Source organism: Gobius niger (assembly GCF_951799975.1).
Source record: "Gobius niger genome assembly, chromosome: 21".
Classification (NCBI taxonomy): Eukaryota; Metazoa; Chordata; class Actinopteri; order Gobiiformes; family Gobiidae; genus Gobius; species Gobius niger.
This window is the reverse complement of record NC_136872.1, coordinates 5,165,331-5,189,701: the sequence shown is the minus strand read 5'-3', so window position 1 is coordinate 5,189,701 and position 24,371 is coordinate 5,165,331. Positions and strand designations below refer to the sequence as shown.

The 24,371-nt window shown below is 42.7% G+C and overlaps 2 protein-coding genes across 2 annotated transcripts in view; one reads left to right on the top strand and one right to left on the bottom strand.

Moving 5' to 3' along the window:
• LOC306980290 (equilibrative nucleoside transporter 2-like) overlaps positions 1-24,371 on the bottom strand; it is a 313,304-nt gene that overhangs the window by 60,865 nt on the left and 228,068 nt on the right. The gene's annotated exons all lie outside the window — the stretch shown is intronic.
• Positions 20,513-20,972, top strand: LOC306980731 (protein S100-G-like; the record flags this gene model as incomplete). The annotated part of the gene is made up of 2 exons (XM_079580160.1): positions 20,513-20,699; positions 20,820-20,972. The coding sequence occupies exons 1-2, from the start codon at positions 20,571-20,573 to the stop codon at positions 20,970-20,972; spliced, it is 282 nt and encodes a 93-aa protein (XP_079436286.1). The 5' UTR covers positions 20,513-20,570.

Below are 24,371 nucleotides of genomic sequence, written 5' to 3'. Positions count from 1 at the left end.
TCGTCAGGACACGAGCTGCTGAAGTTTGTAAAAGTTGTAAACCTGAGATCCTCTTTTTGGGAAGACCAGAAAGCAGGGCATTACAGGAGTCGATATGACTGGTGATAAAAGCATGCATGAGCGTCTCCGTGTTGGCCCGAGAGAGAATGGGGCGACTATGTTCTTTAGATGGTAAAAACCTATCTTTGTGATATTCTTAATGTGTGGAATAAACGCCAGCTCAGAGTCAAAGATTAGAGAGCTATAACTCCATGAAGGAGCAATATTTCTTTCAACTTTCTGACTCAAAGTTACAACAAATTAAATACTTTTAAAATTTCAAATCCAAAATGGGACATTTCTGTTCTGGCTGGTGTGACCTGATGTCTGTGTCAGTCAAATATGTTGTGGCAATTTTAGTATAACACTAGCGTTGTGGGAGCTTTCACACACATTTTTTTTTCTCATTATTTTGAAGTCTGACCTCTCTTCTTGTCACACATATAAAAATAATCAATCTTTTTTAATATTTTAACCCTTTCATTGCCAACTTTCTGTTGCCAAGTCACCAGCGTGTATTGCTGTTATGGGCTCGTGGCTCCATAGACTTACATTGTAATCACTATTTTTCAAAACGCTTCTTAAACCAGATTCAAAATGTAATTTCAAAACTTCTGCCTGTTTTCTGAACCTCGAGGCTTCAAACTAACGCCCTGACATATTATTTTCACCATGAGCTCATTTTGACCTAGTTTGGCAAGAGGAAGAAAATGGCTGTTATTTCACGAATAAACCGTCATAAATAACATAAACATCTGCATCGCTCCGTTGTGCTGAGTCTTGCTTTTTGTGAGTTTAGGCATCAGAGTGAATCTGTGGAAGTGTTTAGGGAGGTGCGAGACAGTGTTAGAGCCTTTTCAACCAGTATTTGTGCAAAAAGTATTGGAATTCTACGCTCGTCTCCATACCCTTGTGCATAGGCTTTCAGTGCCATTGCTAATGTTCCTTTTTCTGTACAAACACCGGTTGAAAAAGCTCTAACACGGTCTATAAGAACGATTCACTCACTCCCTTATTCTCTGACACTCACTTCCTGATCCAGCCGGCTGCCCCTTGTGCAGGGAAGGTGTGCGTCTCGCTGTCACGGTCATGGTATGTTTGGGGCGAAGGTTTCATTACAATCCCGCCCCACTTCAATGACGACGCTTTCCCAGGATGTCGTTGCCTCGTCTTTACACTTTGTACATTATGGGTGGTGTGAATGTTTTGACTGCCAAGCAACACAATTCACTGAGAGCGAAAAGCCGTGAGCAGAGCCATGGTTGCCCTGGATCATTTCAATCGCTGGAAAGTTGATGATTTAGCTTCTAGTCGCCGAGGATTTCCTGTTTACAACCAGGACTGCGAAAGAGAAGAATGTCATGATTCGTCTTTTGTTCTCCTGTTTTGTACGTTTTCTTGTGTTTGGTTTAGTCCTGTGTTTTATTTTGTTTGCCTGCCCCGCCCTGATGTGTTTCACCTGTGCCCCGTTTCCTCTTTTATTTATACCCCTGTGTTTCCCTTGTCCTTTGTCGCGTCATTGTCTTCGTCAGCCCCAGTTTTTGGTTATCTCTGGACTTTGTTATTTTGGTTTTCATCATTCATTAAACATCGCCAGTTTTGTTGCAGTCCCGTATTTTGGGTTTTATTTTCCGTGTTCCACCTCACACCATGACAGAGAAAACAGAAACGGAAAGAAGAACGAAGAGCGATGTTGTCAAAAAACGTGATCCCAGTCCTTGTTCACAGTTAGAGACGAACACATTGAAGGCGACTGACGGGAGGCTGGACGTGTAGATGTAAAATTGGCCGCAGCGAAGTCCGGGGGTCTAAAACGGTGGCCTCACGTTGCCGAGGTGACCGTGTCAGTGTCAGGCTGATCCCATGCCCTGTTTCTACTCGCTCCCCCGTCCGCCATTGCCTACAGAGCCTAACCCTGAGCCTCTGTCTCTACCCTCAGGTATTTGACCAAATGCATTTGTGCAAGAAACTTCGCTTAAGACTTAAAGACTTTAAAAACAAAGCCTGTAAGCCGGGTCATGACTCAATATCCTTCAGTGTGCACGCTCGAGATGGGCTCTTCGTTTACTGTGAACCAACCAACAGCAAATGAAAAACAGATGACATAATTGAAACAAAGCATAGAGTAGATCAAACTTAGATTCATGGAAGAATGGACCAGTCCACCTGTCAGTCAAAAACAAACCCGGAGAGAAGATCCGGAGCCTTCTCTCCGGTGGCGTCGTCAATGGCGTTTATTATGACCTTTATATTTAGAGACATGCCATACTGGTCCACCTCGCGTGCTGCTATTGTCAACATTCTTTTATCCTTGACCAAACCCCAAACCACTGTCATAATGCAGCAGCAGGTTCTACATGTCCGACTGGATTAACTGTGATCACCCGATGTCGACACTCCTCTGCCCAGACACTGTATAAAAGTGCCCACGCCGCCTGAACAGCATCACCCGACTTCTCCAGTCAGTTACTCATCACTGCTCCTGCTGCTCCTGCTGCTCCTGCCATCATGTGCGACGAGATGATTAAAGAGTGTTTCTTCAGGCACGCCGGCGAAGACAAGAAGCTGTGCATGCGCGAGGTGCCGGGCATGATAAAGGAGCTGATGGAAGCCAAGGGTTGCAAGCCCCAAGACATGCAGGTATTTCATTTTTTTTTAAACTATTTCCTCACATCATACACATCACTACAAAAAGTAAATATCAAGCATCGGCTTAAATGACTTGAATTGAGGAAATGTTTCTTGTTTTGAGCGGTTTTCACTCATTTAGACACTTTTCCTGATCTGACCAAGTTTACTTTGCTTGTTTGAGGACATTTCAGACCAGTTCTAGGGTAAATCTCGCTTGAAATAAGAAAGTAAAATTGCCAATGAGACAAGACCAATTTTCTTACCCCATTGGCAAAGAAAATGACCTGAAATAAGGACGAAATGTATCGAAACGAGTCAGAAACATCTCGGAACAAGTGAAATGATCTAGGACAAATGCCCAAGAACTTCTTAACTCGTCAAAACAACTAAAATTTGGATTACTATGCTCAAATTGAGAATTTTATACTGATCTAGTTAATTACTTTTTGCAGAGTTCAGACAGATTAGAGCAGTGGTTTCTCCGCAAGACAAGGATTGGATGGCAATCACTGTAAAAACAACAGTCATTTGTTTTTAATTCAGGGATAGTGTTGATTTACCTTTACAGCTGTTAAATATCGATAGAATGTTCTCATTTCACTGGAGCTTGCTGAAGTAAACCAGGAAAATCATGGTGAGATTTGACAATCCGGTCCGGGCTCCGGTGGGGATCCCATTGCACATGTTTTTAGTGGTAGCAGAAACCTACGCAGACACAGGGAGGCCATGTAAACTCCACAGAAGGGTCCCACTCCCTTGGATCTTTTTGCTTCCCTATTGTGCATGTGCCAGGCTGTAGAAACCATGCCGTACATAAGGGCCGTTAGCAAGTCCCCTTGAGAGATGGGACGGTACATTTTCCTCCTATGCTCCATTTTAAAACGTAAAAAAATGTAAAATGTTCTTTTTGGAAATTGCCACTTCACTTCAACATGCGCTCTATTCTTTCAAAAATAATAATGTGGATGTTCTCATTTCTTAGTGTCAGGGGCAGAAGAAAAACCCAATGCAAATGTTCAAAGAATGGGACACCGATGGCGACAGAATGCTGAGCTGGGAGGAGTTTGAGGCGGGTCCCCTGAAGAAGATGAAAGAAGTGATGGAGTGCAACAAGTGAGCGGCCCCTGGGAGAGCACGGCTACTACTCCACTTGTACCCACTGTGTTTATATGTGGCTTAATAAAAGTGTTATCACAATGAGTGCACGGTGTGTGTTGTGCTTGGTTTTGTACTTGAGAATGATTATTCTGAGTCTCATTTACAGATGTCGACTTCACTGATCACTTCTGTACTTGGGTAGAGTTTTGGAGGATCTGCACTTTACGTGTGCAGCATTTTTCATTTCATTTATTAAGTTATTTGAAAGGGACAGTGCAAATTAATGAACAGACAACTAGCGCTGTAAATATGCCGGATTTAGCTCAAGGCTAATTTCCATGAGGTAAAAAACAAACAAAATATAAAACACATAAGCCACAACACACAGCAGTGCATTACAGACAAAACACTGACTATGATAAATATATTACTTTCTACTCCACTACATTTCAGGTTCCGAAGTCAACACACGTACAACACGTACACACTGACTGTTTTGTCCCATTTAAAGGCCGAATGATGCACGCAGGGCAGTCCATATGAGCCCCCCCACCTGGGACTACGCCCCCGCGCCATCTATCCGGTCAAACAATCGCACACACTGCAAAAATATTCTAAATGGATACAAAAGTATTGCAATAACAACAAAAGCTTCACAAGCATCATTCTCACAATGTTAATGAGTCGACATACGTAAATTATAAAGACATTAATATAATGCCTTTTGAAAACATGACATCATAGCCTCTGTCTGGACTTGTCACGCAAACAACCCAGCAAACATGCTTTCACTGCAGATGATATACTGTTATACTATTTCATCCATCTGCACACTGCACCCCACCCCAGGCCAGAATATCCTACACCCCCTAAACACTTCAGGGGTGCCCAAAGTGGGGCCCGCGGGCCAAAATTCCGAAAAAATTATGTTGGCCCGCCAGAGAGTGACCTACTTTTGCTCTGGGTGTGGTTAAAACTAACTCTCTTCCATTCATTCTCAAAGGTACATTTGGATGCAGTACACTTTTTGACCACCAGCGCCAAATTGGGGGCGCTGTTTCTCTCCTTTCACAAAGTTAAGGAAAGACTGTTGTTGTGTCTTGGTATTTATCAATCACAGAGCGTTGTAGCATCAACTTTCACAGTTTTCCAACTTTTATTGCAAAAGTTGTTGACACCAACAACAGTACATGTTAAAATGACTTATAAAAGAATTGATGCTGAACTGACACTTCCAAAATAGTTACAATTGTTGATTTTGTTCTACTAAAATTAGGCTTCTGCCATAGTTACCATTTGTTTTAATATAGCATGTTATTTACATGGATAGAAACAAATGCAAATGTAGGCTATAAAATAAAATAAAGTCACTTTTTGTAATTTGCAGTTCTATGTGTTTTTCGTGCTTGACATCGCCGTGTTTGGCCCGTGACTCAGAAGCACTTTTTCATTTTGGCCCTAGGAGACAAAAAGTTTGGGCACCCCTGCCCTAGAGCGATGAAAAAGTGAGTTCAAAATCACTAAGTCAATGGGGCAGAAAATACCACTAACATAAGATTTGGGAGAAAATGTGAAAATAATTACATAAAAAATAAGTTAAATTAAAGTTGTTACTGATCTTTGACAAACCCAAGGGCGTTCATTTTTTAAATTGGCTGTAAAATAGTAAAATATTTTGATATTTTTTTCAAACGTTGGTAGTTTTGTGCAGAACAGAAGTGGATTCACATAATTATGTGAAAAAAGTTTGAAATATGTCAAAAAAGTGTCACAAAAAGCCACTAACGGGTGATTAGGGTGGTGTTTCTGAACACAAGGGTTAAGGTCCAGTTTGCATCTAAATATAAACTTTCATGCTGCACAGCTCTTGTGTGGGACCCGCCTCCTCCCCTGGGCTCGCTCACATCTTCTTTTCTCTGCCAGACAAGTACCTCTGCTGTTTCGCTGCAACTCTTTTGAGCTTTTTCATTGAATTTAAAACTTGTTACATTACATAGTAGGTTTGAAAACTTTTTCTTTCCTCCACGGGCAGGACGGTGGTGGGACTATGTCTCCGAGCTGGCCTGGTGTCGCCTCGGGGTCAGAACAGCTGGAGGAGGTGTGTGTGGATCGGGAAGTCTGGGCATCTCTGCTGAGACTGAAGCCCCCATGACCCGGCCCCGGATAAAGCGGAAGAAAATGGATGGATGGATGGTTCTGGTGGGAGTTAAGGGGTTGACTATATTTAAAATGAGACTAAAGAGTCAACTTCTGGAGAGCTATGCTTCGGGTTGGCCAGCGGCCTAGGACTCCCAGGGTTCTACGTGTCTTTGCTGAGAGGACAGTCTGCTCTTCTTCTCAGTCATCATGTGTGAACCCTCATTGTTGAGTCAGTCGCGTAGTGTGGACCCCCATTTCTTTACAAAATCTCTCAAGACTCGAAAAATTGTGTGTTCAGTGTACTTGCTGTACTGCGCTGTACTTACTGTAATGTAGCTCTGTGTTGTGGTACCGGTGTAGCAGGCCAGAGTATACCCCCGATTCGGACAATACCCAGGTTTAAAGTGGCCTAGGCCATTTTATACCCCGGGTGTAGTTTGGCCTGGGCCATAATATACCCGGGTTTGGCCTGTTACACCGGCTCCCTGATGTAGACCTGATCTGGCCCACGCCGATGCAATGACGGCACGGCCCCAAGATGTCGTTGCCTTGTCTTTATACTGAAATGAAATAAATAAATGAATAAAACTTTTATTTTTGCGAAGTACGGACTTGTCTCCCTGTCAGGGAAAAACAGACCTGTGTGTTTGAGGGCCTTCTCTCCCTTGGCGTTATACATTTTTGACTTTTATTTCAACCTGGATAGACTCGAACAGACAAAAGCAGCGATTAGGAAGATTTATTGACATGTGTGTTAGTTTTGGTGATCAGACCCCGGCGGTGACATCGATGTATGAGAGTCAGTCTGGATGAGCTGCTTGTAGTTAGGTCTTCCCTTCCCGAGGTGGAGGTGTGGCCCTCTCGGAAGTGGTCATTAGCTGGAGGCATGTGATGCTGAAAATCGTCTCCCAGGTTGAATCAACGCCCAGGCTTCATTTTAGAGAAATGCCAAACACCGCGCCAACTATTATTATGTAACATTGGATTCACATGATGCTATTGTCAACAGTCTTTTTTCCGAAGCCGAACCCTTAACCACAGACACAAGTCATCAGCAGGTTCTGCGTGTCTGACCGGGTTTACTGTCACGATGTTGACACTCCTCTGCCCAGACGCCAAATAAAAGTCTGCGCCGTGAGAGCAGCCTCATCCTACTTCTTCATTCAGTTATTCATCGCTGCTCCTGCTGCTCCTGCCATCATGTCCTGCGAAGACAAAATGAAAGAGCGTTTTGAGAAGCACGCCAAGGACGACGGGCAACTGTCCTTCCGAGAGCTGAAGTGCCTGGTGAAGGAACTGATGAAGGAGGAGGGTTTGAAATTCAAGGATTTCAAGGTATTTGGATTTGTTCATTATTTCTACATTTCCTCACATCATACACATCATACACATCATACACATCATACACATCATACACATCATACACAGGCCGCAGAGTTCAGACAGAAGAGAGCAGTGGTTTTCTGTTTTCATGTAAAATACTGTCTTTTCTGCGTAAATGACTGAGTGAGCAGTAAATGAGCCCAAAATCATTCTTAAAAACAACCTGATAACCGGCCTTTGAACAGTGAATAGTGTTGACTTACCTATTGATAGAATGTTCTCATTTCACTGGAACTTACTGAAGTAAACCAGGAAAATCATGGTGGTCATGTTTTTAGTGGTAGCAGAAACCTATGCAGACACAGGGAGACCATGTAAACTCCACAGAAGGATCCCACCCCCTTGGACCGTCTTTGTTTGATATCTTTGTACTTCCCTATTCTGCATGTGCCATTCTGTAGAAACCATACCGTACATAAGGGCCGTTAGCGAGTCCCCTTGAGAGATGGGACGGTACATTTTCCTCCTACGCTCCATTTTAGAACGTAAAAAAAACTTCAACATGCGCTCTATTCTTTCAAAAGTAATAATGTGGATGTTCTCATTTCTTTGTGTCAGGAGGAGGGGCAAAAACCAAGAGATATGTTCAAAGAATGGGACGACGATGGCGATAAAAAGTTTACCTGGGACGAGTTCAAGGCGGGTCCCATGAAGAGACTGCAAGAAGTGATGGAGTGCAGCAAGTGAGCGGCCCCCGGGAGAGCACGGCTACTACTCCACCTGTACCCACTGTGTTTATATTTGGCTTAATAAAAGCGTTATCACAATGAGTGTACGTGTGTGTTGTGCTTGGTTTTGTACTTACAGACCTGAGAATGATTATTCTGAGTCTCATTTACAGATGTCGACTTCACTGATCACTTCTGTACTTGGGTAGAGTTTTGGAGGATCTGCACTTTACGTCTGCAGGATTTTTCATTTCATTTATTAAGTTATTTGAAAGGGACAGTGCATATTAATGAACAGACAACTAGTGCTGTAAATATGCCGGATTTAGCTCAAGGCTAATTTCCATGAGGTAAAAAACAAGACAACAACATACAAAATACTAGAAATGCAATGGCTGCGCCATTGCGATTGACTGCGGAATTGCGGGAAGCGAATGCAGAAATTGCATAAACTGTTCAAATTCCATAAAGTGGTTAATTTGCATAATCTTTTTTTTGCATAAACTGGTAAAATGCTTAAAATGTCATGTTGCATAAACTGTATAAACTGCATAAAGTGGTAAAATGCATGAATGGGTTCATTTGCATAAATTATGTAAATTGCATAAACTCTTTAAAATTCATAAATCCTAAATGGCATAAACTCTTAAGTTGCATAAACGGTTTAAAATGCATAAAGTGGTTAATTTGCATAAATTGTTAATATTGCATAAACTTTTATATTCCATAAACTGGTCAAACTGTTGAAATGGCCTCAGTGCTTGATTGGCAGAAGCACAAATGGCTGAAAGTCCTGGAGTCTCCTGATTGGCTGGATTCCCCCATACACACCAATGCAAAAATGTCAAACTCTCGTATAAAAAAACTGGAAAACTGCAGAAGGACAATTTTTTCTCAAAACCCACAAGTTGCATAAGCTGAACATGCACAAAGTGCAGAAATTGCATAAAATGCAGAAAAAAGTGCAGAAAAGCATGGATTTGCGGCAGCCCCATTATAAGTCAATGGGAAAAATCTCCGACATTTTGGCCGATTGCGGAAAAACCGTAAGTTGCAGAAGTCCCAAAAGTAATAGCACCCTTCTCCTCAACATGCGGAACATTTTGATGCATAACTTGCATAAATTGCACAAAGCATGAAGGTGCTGAAAGCTCTAGAAAATCGGGAAAAAGATGGAAGAGGAATAATAATAAAGAACATGAAAACCAATAATTGACTGCGGAAGAATTCCGCAGTCAATCAATAAAACACATAAGCCACAACACACAGCAGTGCATTACAGACAAAACACTGACTATGATAAATATATTACTTTCTACTCCACTACATTTCAGGTTCCGAAGTCAACACACGTACAACACGTACACACTGACTGTTTTGTCCCATTTAAAGGCCGAATGATGCACACAGGGCAGTCCATATGAGCCCCCCCACCTGGGACTACGCCACCGCGCCGTCTATCCGGTCAAACAATCGCACACACTGCAAAAACATTCTAAATGGATACAAAAGTATTGCAATAACAACAAAAGCTTCACAAGCAATGACATCATTCTCACAATGTTAATGAGTCGACATACGTAAATTATAAAGACATTAATATAATCCATCCATCCATTTTCTTCCACTTGTCCGTTGCCGGGTCGTGGGGGCAGCTGTTGGAGCTGCCCAAATCATATGGCACCAGCCCCTTATGGCGCCTCCTGCAGGTGGTGGGTCCACAGAAGGACGGCCTCACTATTCTAACCGGGCCTGTTGGTCTCTCATAAGGGGCTTCTGAATCGCTCTTTGTCTGACCCGTCGCCTATAGGACCTGTTTGCCATGGGAGACCCTACCAGGGGCACGAAGCCCCGACAACAGAGCTCCAGGATCATTCGGGCGCTCAAACCCTCCACCACGTTAAGGTGGCGGTTCCAGGAGAGGACATTAATATAATGCCCTTTGAAAACATGACATCACAGCCTCTGTCTGGATTTGTCATGCAAACAACCTGTGAACCCTGTAAAAACACAGCAAAAACATGCTTTCACTGCAGATGATGTACTATTGTACTATTTCATCCATCTCTACATTTAACAGGCAAAACTCAATGTTTTCAATTTGAGGTTAAAACGTTGGTCCAGTTTGCATATAAATCTAAACTTTCATGCTGTGAAGCTCTTGTGTGGGACACGCCTCCTCCCCCGGGCTCTGCCAGACAAGTACCTCTGCTGTTTCGCTGCAACTCTTTTGAGCGTTTTCATTGAATTTAAAACCTGTTACATTAAATAGTAGGTTTGAAAACGTTTTCTTTCCTCCACGGGCAGCTTTCCGGGCCCCATCAGATCTAAACTCTATGATCTACCGCTCTTCTCTGTTCTGCTCTGAGCATCTGATTTGTATCGACTGTTTTTCCATTTATAGGCCTAACATCAGGCCTAACTGACTGACATATGCTCCCCCCCCATAGTCCTGGGGCCCAGGACAACAGTACCCCCTGTCAGCTTTCTCATTATACAAATGTGCAACCAAATTGCTGTGCCATTGTGGGCCAACCTGACCAGCATGTTTTTTGTTTTTTTTTAATTAAATATTTCAACTGTTCTCATGCTGTACATGTGTAAATACACTCAAGGTTTGCTGTGTTACTTGGAAAGAAGCATAAATATATGATGAGCACCGGTATTTACGGACATTATGCAACAATTTTTTGTGCTGTCATTCATTAAAATCCAATTTTAACTTTTCACTTCAACAAAACTTAGGATGTATCAAAACATAAAACTTAGCAGATTCCAGTTAGTTACCCACTCTACATCACGTCAACTCATTAACTACTACTTTTTTTTTTCACGAGGACGGACGAAATTACTTTCAACTTTATTAAGTTTCGGTCTGAAAATGACGTCAGCCGCACTGTCCCAATTCTGCAGTTTTTGCACACTTATTATGCAAAATTGACTTTTTCAAGCTTTCCATCATGTTATTCTGTCATTCCCTCATTAAAAACATGCCTGAAGTGTTGCCTTGGCACATTCACGTATTTTGTGAGTAATCTGTAAAAACTCTGATGGCGGCCATTTTAGGGATAGGTTTGCCTGAGTCCTCCTAGGAACGCCCCCACCTCCTGGAGACGCCTCCGAGCTTTCGTCACCAGCCGAGTAACCAACCACTGCTCCTCAGCAGAACCCCCTCCCCACTGATGCCACAGACAGCGTGTGGAGGGGGCGTGTCGGAAAGGGTCAGAGGTTCTTAAAGAGACAGAGGCCTATTTCAAGACATTCACTACAGCCATTTTGAGAGAGACATTTTATACAAGGCATACTGCATCAGAAGGTTTGTCATCATTGTAGTGTGATATAGACTGGTGCTATGTGACTGAAAAAAGCATAATACCCCCTCTTTAAATGTGAGGATTAGGATTTGATTGATTCTAAACTCAACAGGAAGCCAGTGGAGAGACTTGAGCACAGTGTGTTCTCCTCTCTTTGTCATTGACAGTCTTGCAGCTGCATTTTTAACAAACTGGAAACTTTCCAGGGAACGTTTAGGGCACGCTGCCAGCAGACAGTTATAGTCTTCCAGCCTTTATGAAATTAATGCATGAAAATATTTAGTCTCATCTAACCCTAACCCTACCCACCTCAGCTCCATGTGAGACACACATGAGAGGCGTGGACAGATCACGCACATGTCACACTAATGATTAGATGTCGTCTTGCGTCGCACAGGCGTGAACCATTCCAAAACACGGGGTTCACATGTTACTATTGTCAACCGCTGTTTGTCCGTGACCAAACCCATAGGCACAAACCACCCGAGAGCAGGTTTTGTGAGTCTGGCTGGATTCTCTGCTCCGGTACATCACCTGATGTCGACACACCCAGACAGTATATAAAAAAGTCCCCTGTGCATGAGCAGAAGCAGCATCATAATCCCCGCGGGGACTCGTCCTGACTCCTGCACCATCATGACCGACGCGCTTATCAAGGGGGCTTTCGACAGTCTCGCTGGCCCCGACGGGATTCCCCTGTGCAAGCTGTGGGACCTGATTGAGAATTTGGGCATCGAACACAAGGAGTTCAAGGTATTTGGATCTTTTATGTACAATCTCACCAGTCACATTCTAGAGGTCACAGTGTTCAAAAACATAATGTCCTCTTTCGTCGCCTTTAGCATCGCTTTTGTTTCTTGTTCTTCATTTGTCACTTTTCTGCTGCTCTTTAGTCGCTTTGATGTTGACCTTTATCTCGTTTTTGTTGCTCTTTTGTGTTTTTTGTTGTTGTTGACATTTTTGTTGTGTTTTCATATTCGCTCTCTTGTCATTTTTGTTTCACGAAACAGAACTCACTATAGTTAACCAGGAAAACCATGCTGACCATCGGGTCCTGGCGCCGGTGGGGATCGTAGTGTACATGTTTTTAGTAGTAGGGGTTTTTGATTTGACATCTCACGATTTGTACCTCCCTATTATTATATATATAATATTATATTATAAGAAAAAGCCATACTGTACATAATGAGATATGGCACTCCTGCCTTTTCCTCCTGTGTTCAACATGTCACTGTTCTTCTAAAACAATAACGTGGCCATGTTGTCGTTCCTTTGTTTCCACAGGGTCAAAACTGCAAAAGACAAGTGAGGGATATGATTAAAGACTGGGACGTCGATAGCGACCGCTTTCTGAGCTGGCCGGAGTTCCAGGAGGGTCCCATGATAAAGATTAAACAACTGTTGGAGAACAAGTGAACCACCTGCACTTGTAGCTGCTGATGTATTTTTCTAAATAAAAGTGTGATCACAATGAATGTACCGAATGTTTGTCTGTAATTTTGTTTATCCAGAACCGAGCGGGAACGGAAATGAAAAGCATGTTCAGAGTCCAATTTACACATGTCTACTTCTCATTACTTCTGATTTTCAATGTTGGACATTTTCCATGTGATTAAATGTGAATTATTCAGAATAAACAAGGAATTCACACAACTGAAGGATGCTTTGTTACAAACAGATATAAGAATCGGCACGGTGGCACAGCGGTTAGTGCTCGTGCTTCACAGCTAGATGGTCTCGGGTTCGATTCCCACCTGGACGGGGCCTTTCTGTGTGGAGTTTGCATGTTCTCCCCGTGTCTGCGTAGGTTTCCTCCGGGCACTCCGGTTTCCCCTACCACAACAAACATGTACAATAGGCCAGGATGTATGAGAGTGTGTTTGAGAGTGTGCATGGTGGGACGACAGATGAAAATTAGCCTAAGGCTACAATCCGGTGTGGCTTATTCATTAACTTGCACTGTCCCAACCAAATACACCATAAAGAAAAAAAAAAAAAAAAAAAATCTGATTTGATAGTTATACACTCAAATATTTATCACAGAGAGATGAAATATATATGCAGTATATATATATACTGCATATATATATATATATATATATATATATATATATATATATATATATATATATATATATATATATATATGCAGTATTACAGCAGTAATTCTAAAGAACAACTCACCCCCAAATCTCCTTTTTTATTGTGCAAAGAGAGCCGTACAGTCGTCATGGTTGCCTGGCCTTCCAAACTACATGCTTTCTCATAGATATTTCAGAGACATATAGTCTGGGAGCAGCATGGTCTCAACGATTTCCCAATGGCTGTGATTGACAGACGGCATCAACCAATTAGAGCAACGCTGGATACGTCGCAGTAACAAGTGGCAAAACGTCCTTTTTTACTAGGAAAGCTTCAAACACCATTTCTTGCTCTGGATTTAATATTTTCCAAATGATTTAAAACATCTTTAATGCTTTGGAAGAGTGTGTGGTGGTGACAGGTGACGGCTTCCGTCTCTTGGTGCGTGATTGGACCGATGTGGGTGAAATGATTGGCTGCGAGACCACCCAGACGGTTCTTCTTTTGAACAGAAAAGAGGACGTCACGGTGCCTCTCTCGCCTGATTCGAAAAAATTTAAAAATACAAAAAAAAAATGAGCATGCATGAGTCAGAGGCAGTGTGGGGGTGGGGAGGAGGGTTCTGGGTGATTGACAGGCTTGAGTCACCTGATCTGAATGTATCCACGCTACACCAACTACTTGTAAAAAATAGTGAGCTAACTTGTTAAGCGACATTTGGTGACGTCTCTACGGCTCTCTCTGCACACGAGAGAGGCACCGTGACGTCTCTACAGCTCTCTCTGCACACGAGAGAGGCACCGTCACGTCTCTACAGCTCTCTCTGCACACGAGAGAGGCACCGTCACCTCTCTACGGCTCTCTCTGCACACGAGAGGCACCGTGACGTCTCTACGGCTCTCTCTGCACACGAGAGAGGCACCGTCACGTCTCTACAGCTCTCTCTGCACACGAGAGAGGCACCGTCACGTCTCTACGGCTCTCTCTGCACACGAGAGAGGCACCGTCACGTCTCTACAGCTCTCTCTGCACACGAGAGAGGCACCGTCACGTCTCTACGGCTCTCTCTGCACACGAGAGAGGCACCGTCACGTCTCTACGGCTCTCTCTGCACACGAGAGAGGCACCGTCACGTCTCTACGGCTCTCTCTGCACACGAGAGAGGCACCGTCACGTCTCTACAGCTCTCTCTGCACACGAGAGAGGCACCGTCACGTCTCTACGACTCTCTCTGCACACGAGAGAGGCACCGTCACGTCTCTACAGCTCTCTCTGCACACGAGAGAGGCACCGTGACGTCTCTACAGCTCTCTCTGCACACGAGAGAGGCACCGTGACGTCTCTACGACTCTCTCTGCACACGAGAGAGGCACCGTGACGTCTCTACGGCTCTCTCTGCACACGAGAGAGGCACCGTGACGTCTCTACGGCTCTCTCTGCACACGAGAGAGGCACCGTGACGTCTCTACGGCTCTCTCTGCACACGAGAGAGGCACCGTCACGTCTCTACGGCTCTCTCTGCACACGAGAGAGGCACCATCACGTCTCTACAGCTCTCTCTGCACACGAGAGAGGCACTGTGACGTCTCTACGACTCTCTCTGCACACGAGAGAGGCACCGTGACGTCTCTACAGCTCTCTCTGCACACGAGAGAGGCACTGTGACGTCTCTACGGCTCTCTCTGCACACGAGAGAGGCACCGTCACGTCTCTACAGCTCTCTCTGCACACGAGAGAGGCACCGTGACATCGCCATCGACGGTGCCTCTCTCGTGTGCAGAGAGAGCCGTAGAGACGTCACGGTGCCTCTCTCGTGTGCAGAGAGAGCCGTAGAGACGTCACCAAATGTCGCTTAACAAGTTAGCTCACTATTTTTTACAAGTAGTGGGTGTAGCGTGGATACATTCAGATCAGGTGACTCAAGCCTGTCAATCACAGACCCAGAACCCTCCTCCCCACCCCCACACTGCCTCTGACTCATGCATGCTCATTTTTTTTTTGTATTTTTAAATTTTTTCGAATCAGGCTTGAGGCTCTGGAAGGTGGGGTAAATTGTTCTTTAAGGATGTCATGATAAAACAAAATCATGATATAAAACTTTGCTGAAAACCCCTGGAATCTATGTTCAGGATCTTGGGTTTTGTGTTGTTTGACATGATGATATGGATCCTCACACTGCCTCTATGGGCCATGATGTGACATTACTGAAAATAATAGTTTATTCAACAAAAATAGATTTTCAACTGTTTTTAAATGATTCTAAATTCTCTAATTGCCAAAGGATGTTTTCAGCAGGTGCAGACTCTCCTTAGTGAGTGTATTTGTGAGTGTCAGCTGTTGTGGACTTGCATTAGCCGCGGTAGCATTAGCGATTGCATTGCAAATAGCCTTTTTGTTTTTTATTGAATCAAGGTTTTGACTGTACTGCAGAGATGGCATGGCTTTACAGCATGACCCAAAATGATATATTGAGCTGCTTTTAGACTGTGATTCCCTTGTCATGCAAGTATTCCTACAGTTCTGGCACGTGAGGGTTTCCACTCAATAAAGGACCGCAGTGGGTGTGGGCGGCACTCCCGGAGCGCACACCAGAATACACATGACTGAAGGAAAAACAGAACGGAGCTGTGATGGGAACAATGGGCTCATTCACGACACGTTCTTGCTCACAAATGTATTGTTAACACCTTCTTGTCAGGATTTTTGGCATTCACAAAACTAGTTCTTAGCTGAAAACGTTCCTCTCTAAGAACATATCCTAGAGCTTAGAAGACTCTCCAGTTCTCTTCACGATCATGCTCCTGATGGAACCCAACATTCTGAATCATATATATTTGTACATATTAAATCTGAATTAATTCCAGAAAACATATAACTATAAGAAATTACAGATCTTCACCTTCCCCGCGCTTCATTAATCACATTAGTAAACATTTTGACCACATTTTCCAGATTCATTGTTAAACATTCCAAGACACGCTGGGTTCACACGTCGTCATTGTCAACATTCATTTGTCTGGGACCGGCCCCTCAATCTCTGTCTCCTTTCAAAAGCTGGTTTTGTTTGTCAGACTGGGCTACCTCTAAGCACCTGATGTCGACACACCACCATACCTCTGCTAAACCCTATAAAAGCCAACACCACACGAGCAAGGATCATCCCCAGGTACGACTTCTATCTTCATCGTCATCCTCGCTGCTCCAGACTCCAGCCATCATGTCCAGCGAAGAACAAATGCATGACCTTTTCAAGAAGTTCGCCGGCAAAGACGAGATACTGTGCAGGCGCGAGCTGAAGAACCTGGCCAAGGAGTTGGGCATCGACCGCAAGGAGTTCAAGGTATTTGGATTTTGAAAGAATTTAATTTGTTGTAGATAATGTCAAATACTGTAGTTTCCACATAAATAACCGTTGAATAGGGCTGAAACAACTAATCGATCACTGAAATAGTTGACAACTATTTCAGTGATCGATTAACCGTTTTCTAGTAAACACAGACTAAAATAGAGCAAAAAAGACATGACAATTATATATTTTGGATGAAAACCTACTTTGTTTTTAAAGTTAGGGTCAGCAGTGTTTTGTTCATTGTAAATTTCATGAATATCTGTCTTTGTCTCGTCCAATCAGAAAGCAGAACTAGCACAAAGAGCCTCCTACAAACGTTTACTCCATCAACATGTCCTCAAGCGGCGCCACTTTAGCTTTATGTGATGAAAAAAATGGAAAAAATACAACTTCCATGCACCTTTCACAGTCAAGCGATTCATCGATTCATCGCAAAAATGATCGGTAGATTAATCGATTACCAAAATAATCGTTAGTTGCAGCCCTACAGTTGAATAAGCATCAATTATGCCCAAAAAGGCAGAAATCATTGTAAAAACAACTCGATAACAGTCTTTTTAACAGATTCAGGAATAGCGTTCTATATTGTTCCAGTTGTTAAAGGGGCTTGATGCAAGTTTGCCATTTCATGCTCACTACTGCTATCTCAGGTCATACGTGGAACTGCAGCTTCTATATTAAGCTCGTGCATGACGGCACTTTGGACCCGAAGTAACACTTTAACACAGTGCAGGATTTAAGAGGCAGTTGTGGTGAACAGGTCTGGGCTCATTCTACACATTAGGACATGGCTGGAACATGTAGGGGGAGGAAAATACATTATTTTAACATTTTTAAACTCTGTATAGTCCCTTTAAATACAGAAAGATGCTAAGTAATTTCACTGAAACATGCAGTAGACAATTTGACAATCTGATCCTGGCTCCATTGTACATGTTTTTAGATGGCACAACCACTTAGAACCCTGTTGTGTTTCTGACCATTAGCCTGGATCCACATATGGAGGTAGAAAAAGCAATCTGTAAATATAACTTCACCTTTGTGTAGAAATGATAAATGCATAGATTTGTTGCATTTAACGCATTAAAACGCTTAATTTTCCATCAAAAGTACAGCATTGTGCACTAATTCTCTGGATTACAATATTTCATGACCTATTTCTTTCTGTATGTGTGATTTTGGGCCAAAATAACTCATGTCTGTCCCTGCATGTCCCACCGCATCACATGACTCCCTCTTTCACTGATTTGAGGCGCCCCCCCCCCCCATCACACAGAGGGAGAACATGCAAACTCCACCAGGAAGTCAAAATCATGTCTTTGTGTCTGCAGGGCGATAGAACCAGAGAAGAAATGAAGGCGATGATCAAAGGCTGGAACACTGACGGTGAAAAGGGTCTGACCTGGGACGAGTTCAAGGCGGGGCCGATGAAAGAGATGCAAAAGATCCTGGAGAGCGACGACTGAGCGGCTTCTCCATCATGTGGTTAAATAAAACTCTTTTGACAATGAGTGTGTGTTGTCTGATGTCTAATGAAAAGAGTCCAATTTGCAAATGTCGACTTCTGTTGAATTAAGAGGATCGTTAATGTATGTTTGGCCAATAAAGTCATATCTTATTCCATTTAATCCAATACATTTCAAAGGTAAATGTAATGTTTTATTTATCTGGTTTATTTAATAGGGACAGATACAAAAACATACGAGTCAAGATCATGAAACTGATATTGATTTGAGCTCAACCTAACTTAAAGGTGCACTATGAAACTTTTTATGCATGAAAAATTTGATAATAATTCGTATTTGACCTTTCATCGTTAGCATAGCGCTTTCGGACGCTCCAGGATCACTTGTTTACTAGGTTTTCACTGCCGATTGAACCGTATCCATGGTCCAAAAACCAGAAACTTGGAAAAAAAAAGAAAGAAATACAATCGATCCTGAAGCATCATAGGATGGTGAGTGAAATACCCAATAATAATATATATAAATATATATTTTTTTGTTTTTAAGTTGCATAGTGCACCTTTAAAAGTGTAGTAAAACTAATTGAGAACTGACGTCAGTGGCAAGACTGGTGAAAACAAAACAGAAACAACAAGCCCCACAGTGACACAGATGCTACTGTGTGCACATCTTTGACCACTCTGCTTATCAAGGGTGTGGCCCAGAGAAGGGGACAAAGAGACAGGAGTGGTGCGTTCACGAGGTGCACCAAAATAGGAAACTACTTTACTACAGCATTCCAAATATTTTGCAAATGGTCAAAAAGTGGGAAAAAAAGTTTTTCAATGAAACTCGTGGATGGTTTTGTGTCTCAGGCTCTTTGAATCACTGACATTAATCTCAGAGACCTGGGATGATTAGTTTTCAGGTTAAGCCCAGTTAAGGGAAAAAAAACTGCTGAAAAAGGGTGTTCCACTTTATTATGCAGATCATCATTTTCAAGCAATATGGGAAAGAAAAAGGATCTCTCTGCTGATGAAAAGCGTGAAATAGTTGAATGCTTTGGTCTAGGTGTGAAAACCTTGATATTTCATGAAAGATGAAGCGTAATCATCGTACTGATAAGAGATTTGTGGCGATTTCTGCTAGACAAATACATCGGATTAGGAGTAGTAGTATGTATTTGAAGTATTTGAAGTATTTGTAAGTATTTGAAGCTGCTGGTGCCTCTGGAGTCTCCCGAACATCAAGGTGTAGGACCCTCCAGAGGCTGCAGTTGTGCATAAACCTTCTATCCGGGCCTCCCCTAAACTGTTCATTGAAGCTGATGAACAGAAACGGCTGCAATGGCTCAGAAATACATGAGACTCATTTAGATCAAACAAACTAGTCTAGCGGATGGTTGATGAATGGCCACAATGTCCCAACAAGGCTGTGACGTCAGTAAGGAGGGGGCGGAGTCATGTTTTGGGCCAGAGCCATGGTGAGAGAGCTGGTCGGCCCCTTTAGGATCCCTGAAGGTGTGAAAATAACAAAAATGCTGCTATCAAATAAGGCTCTTATGTTAAAATATAACTTGACCTGTTAAGATATTTTTTGATTGAAATAGCTTTTGATTTCAGTAAATATGACCTCCTAATGCTGCAAATTCAACAAATGATCTTTTTTTTTACAACCTATAAATTGTATTGACACACTGTTGTGCATAATCATTCTGGACAGTACATTATGAGTTGTTTACTATATTTATTTTTGAATAAAATACTGTTATCATTGGGAGTTTTCTTCAATCACATTCAAATGATCCTCTAACAGAGAAAAATATAATTTGCATATTGACTTTGAAAGCTGTGTACTAACCACCTGAGATGACTGACTGAAGACAAATAAAAACTAAATATAGAATTGAACTGGACTGCCTGAACACCTCATTTATTTGTCCATTAAATGTAAATGGATGCAAAACATGAAATAGCGCCACAGATTCTAGTATGAAATGTTGTAGCAGAAAACGTGAAGAAACTGCATTTTGTATTTAGCTGTGATTTGTCTTCATGACTCAGGCTTTTCAGGGCAGTTTGTTGTGAATGGATGACAAGAGAAACGAGAGACATTTAGCAAGCTGTCAGAGCCGACACGCCTGACGTTCAGCGTTTTCTCACACGGCTCAAACGTCCCAAACCGCAGGATTTATTTGCAATGTGTGGCCGCCCTTTTGCGCAGACATTTGCTCCGTCTCGTGCCTCTCTCCGTCCAGGCCGGAGCTGATTTGCGTTTCCATTTGCATCGTCTGGTATGACCCGCCGACAGAATCCCGCCTCTGCCAGACGCTATAAAAAAACTAAAGCCCACATTGTGCCCACATCAGCACAATCATCCTCGGACGTGACTTGATCTTTTCTCCTGATCGCTTGCTGCCGTCATGTGCGACCTCCTGGACGATCCCGCCGCCCTCAAGGCCCTTTTCGACAAGCACGCCGGCGCCGACGGGAAGCTGTCCCAGTGCCAGCTGCGGGGCATGGTCAAGGAGAAGATGGGCGACGACTACCAGGTATGTGGACGTCCAGAGCGTTGGCAATCGTAGCTGTGGATCAGTGGTTCTGTCTGCTTTCCTTCATGAAACCCAGAGCGAAAGGGAGTCTGGTGATCTGGGGTCTTTGTTTTTCTGCAGGCGAAAGACCCGGCGGAAATGGAGAAGATGTTTGAATGCTGGGACAAAAACGGCGACGGCAAGTTGGACTTTGAGGAGTTCAAGAGCGCGGTGGAAATGATCAAAAAGGTCCAAGACGGGATGCCCTGCGACATGCTCAAGTGCGACAAGTGAGCGGCGACATCGGACCTGTGCTGGTGCCGTATACGCTGATGATGTGGCTGAATAAAAGCATAAGTACAAAGTGTGTCCGGTCTGAATTGTCTTTGGTTTCCTGTTTTTCTCCAGAGTATTTACAATTAAAAAATGTGTAGGTTGCTGTAGAGAATTCCACCATAGTTTTCCATTAGGCTCTTAAAGTGGACGATGAACATGTCGTGTAAAATGTACTTTTTTGAGCTTTAAACCACAGTATAACACTGTGTCATTGTCAAAGACAGACCTGGAGTGGTATTTCACTACATCCATGCAGTTCTGAGTTAATCCACGGGTAAATCCTGCTTAATTTAGCTGTTTACTTTCCAGTGTCAGCACTTCATTCTGTGTATCCTGGATAAAACGACCTTATTGTTAAACCTAAAACCATCCTCCACATTTTTAAAGCAAAATTCTCTTATTTACACATCAGATTTGGGGCCCTTAAACTGTATTACAGGCCATTTGAGATGGTAAATTAAGGACAACATTCCCACAAAGAGCCATGTCTTCATAAATGGCTAAGTGTGTTTAAAACGCTGTGCTGAAGCAGTAAACCATGCCGTAAAGCAAAACTGAAAGTATATTTTTAAATAAGGTTAGAGGATAAGAGTGGCAGGTTCGGCCCTCTATTTTTTAACAATGACAAAAATCGTCCCTTCCTCCAAACAAACTCGCCTACCCACGCTCCAGTGCTTGAATTTCATTGTTAGTATTTGATTCTTTAAAGTATAGAACGTAAACACGGTCAGCTAGTGATACTGAGACACAGCCCAGGGCAGAGCGGCAGCCCTGGAGAGAGGCTTCACACTTTTACATTCAGTCAAATGTGAAGGGTTTGTCATGACCAGTGGTGCAGCAGGGCCTTCTCGGCTAGTCCTGGCCAAATTAAGGCGAGACACGGCAGGTGAAAGTATCGATTTTTCACGCAGTGGTCGAAGTGGAGATTTTTAGCTATTTTCCTCCCTTTACATCTTAGTTTTCATGTCAGATATAAAAATGACTAAACTCACCCGCATGATGTTTATTTTATGATGTTTTGTCTGCGAGGTGGGGGCGACCCGGAAGTAGCTGCTGCGCTGCGTAGAAAGTCCGTCTTTCCCGCGGGTTTTCATTCATAAATATTGACAGATTTGACATCCACGTGTCCTGCTAAGGGGCCCCGTGATGACGCTTTCACCCAAATATGGTGTTTTTCCTCCTACGAGACGCTGGAGCGGAAAAGCCGAAGAACGGGCCGAGCATGAGCACTCGCTACAAAACTTCAGGGCTGGTTTTCTCTGAATGAGAGAAGCCGCACTCGGGCAGAGCCTGAGCCCTTATAGAAGCTCCAACAGACTCCAAACTTTACAGTCTTGGACTTGATAATATTTTGAAGGTCAGAGGGATTTTTTAATATCTAATTCCTAGCCTGATTTATTCAGCTTTGAAACCAAAAAAACTGGCGGAATTTGAGTTTTTACAGATTTTTTCACTGATGATTAGTTTATTGAAAAACTAAACAAAATATCCAAAATCATAGTTACTAATATGTCAATAAAATAAAACCATACATTTTAATCTGGCTCAATTCATTATTTTGATTTCGTTGCCCAAAATATAGGCAATACATTTTTTTCTCATATTTATATCTGTAATGTTCAGCAAAAGTTTCAAACTTGACATCTCTACATTTATTTTTTTCCCTATTCACCTGCAGTGTCTCGCCTTAAGAAAATAAAAGTGTAAAATGTCATTAGTATATTTAATTTCTAATGTATTTATATAATGTACAGTTGAGTGGCTTGTATTGGTTTTGTTGATGTGTAAGTGTCATTTCCAACTCAAACAGTGGCAAGGAGCAGGTACGAGACTCCGAGCGCGAACAAAGCATCTCACACAGAACCAACTGTACGTTTAGTACCTTTTTATTGCGGTGGATTTTGCTTTGGTTTGCATTGCTGACATCCTTTAGTGAACAAGTGCCACGTTTTATCCATTGTTGATCCGTTTACATGCGTTTGTGAACCAGGCTGCTACTGAAACCCCACTGGTCATGACTTCCTTTTTGTCACAGAAAGCCAATCCAGCATCCATAGGTTTTCCGGAAGTTGAAACAGGGCTCAGTGGTTTTCTTCTGCCTTCTCGTGGGTATGTAAAAGCCTGTGTTAGGCACACAGCCCCATCTGCTGGACAAAGGCGTGCACTGCAGTTTCATTGTCCCACATTGGGTTTGTTGACACACACATAGTTTTCGTGAACAAGCAAAAACTATAAAGGTTTGCTTCCGAATAAGTTGAGTACAACCCCTTCCACATGTCTTTCATATTCCTCCTGCTGCAAATATGATCATAAATACTGAAGGATTTGATGACTGCCTGCTTTGGTGGTTAATGTGTAAAACAATATAACATCAATACAAACCAATGCGGAACCATGTTTTCTTATTTGTTATATTCCTAAAATGATTCTACGACATATGGCTTGGAGCAGGCGTGTCGAACTTGTTTGGGCCAAAATTCAGCCCCCACGGTGGGTCGCGGGCCTTATTACTGTATAGGACTGTGTCCTCATATACAACATCTTACACTTACTGTGCTTTATCAGCCTTTATCAGCCAGTACATGAAGTCATTATTCATTTACTCCACACTCGGCGGCAGTAAGTTACTATTGTAGCCACAGCCGCCCTGGGGCAGACTGACTATTTACCATGTGGCTATAATATGTTGTTTATATCCTGATCTCTTATTATGTCAGCGTGCTCTGCTGGACACGTGTGAAATTATTTCCTTTTTTAACTTTAAGCTGCCCCCTAGTGGCTGGAGTGAGCAAACTGGTTATTTCATTAAAAATCCATAACGCTGCACAGGAATGGGCGAGGGTCCATTTTTTTTTGACACACTCAGGAATTCATGCGCCTCAAAGGACCACATGAAATCATCTCGCGGGCCTTGACCTTGACACATGTGGCTTAGAGACTGAACCAGGACCCAGGGTGAGTCGATCACTGAAATTTACACTCATATTTCCTCTTATTTTCATGTTTACCATTCGAGATTGTATGCAGGAAAACAGATCATACAGTTAATCTGTGTTAACATCTGCCCCTAAAAACAGTCATTGTAATATTTGATCTAAACTGGCTTGTTTATTGCAAACCCAGAACCATCAAAAACAAGGAGAAACCTAGAATTGTAAAATAGAATATTCTTAATATTCTATTTAAGATAAGATGGTACTTTATTGATCTCACAGATGGAGAAATTGCATTCGTTGAGAGAGCATCCGGCAGCAGCACCCATTCAGTGCGCACCACTCTTTTATATATATTTATATTTTATAATCTTGTAATTTTTCTCCATTGTTTCTTATGGAGCCAGAGGGGGGTTCACGTTAC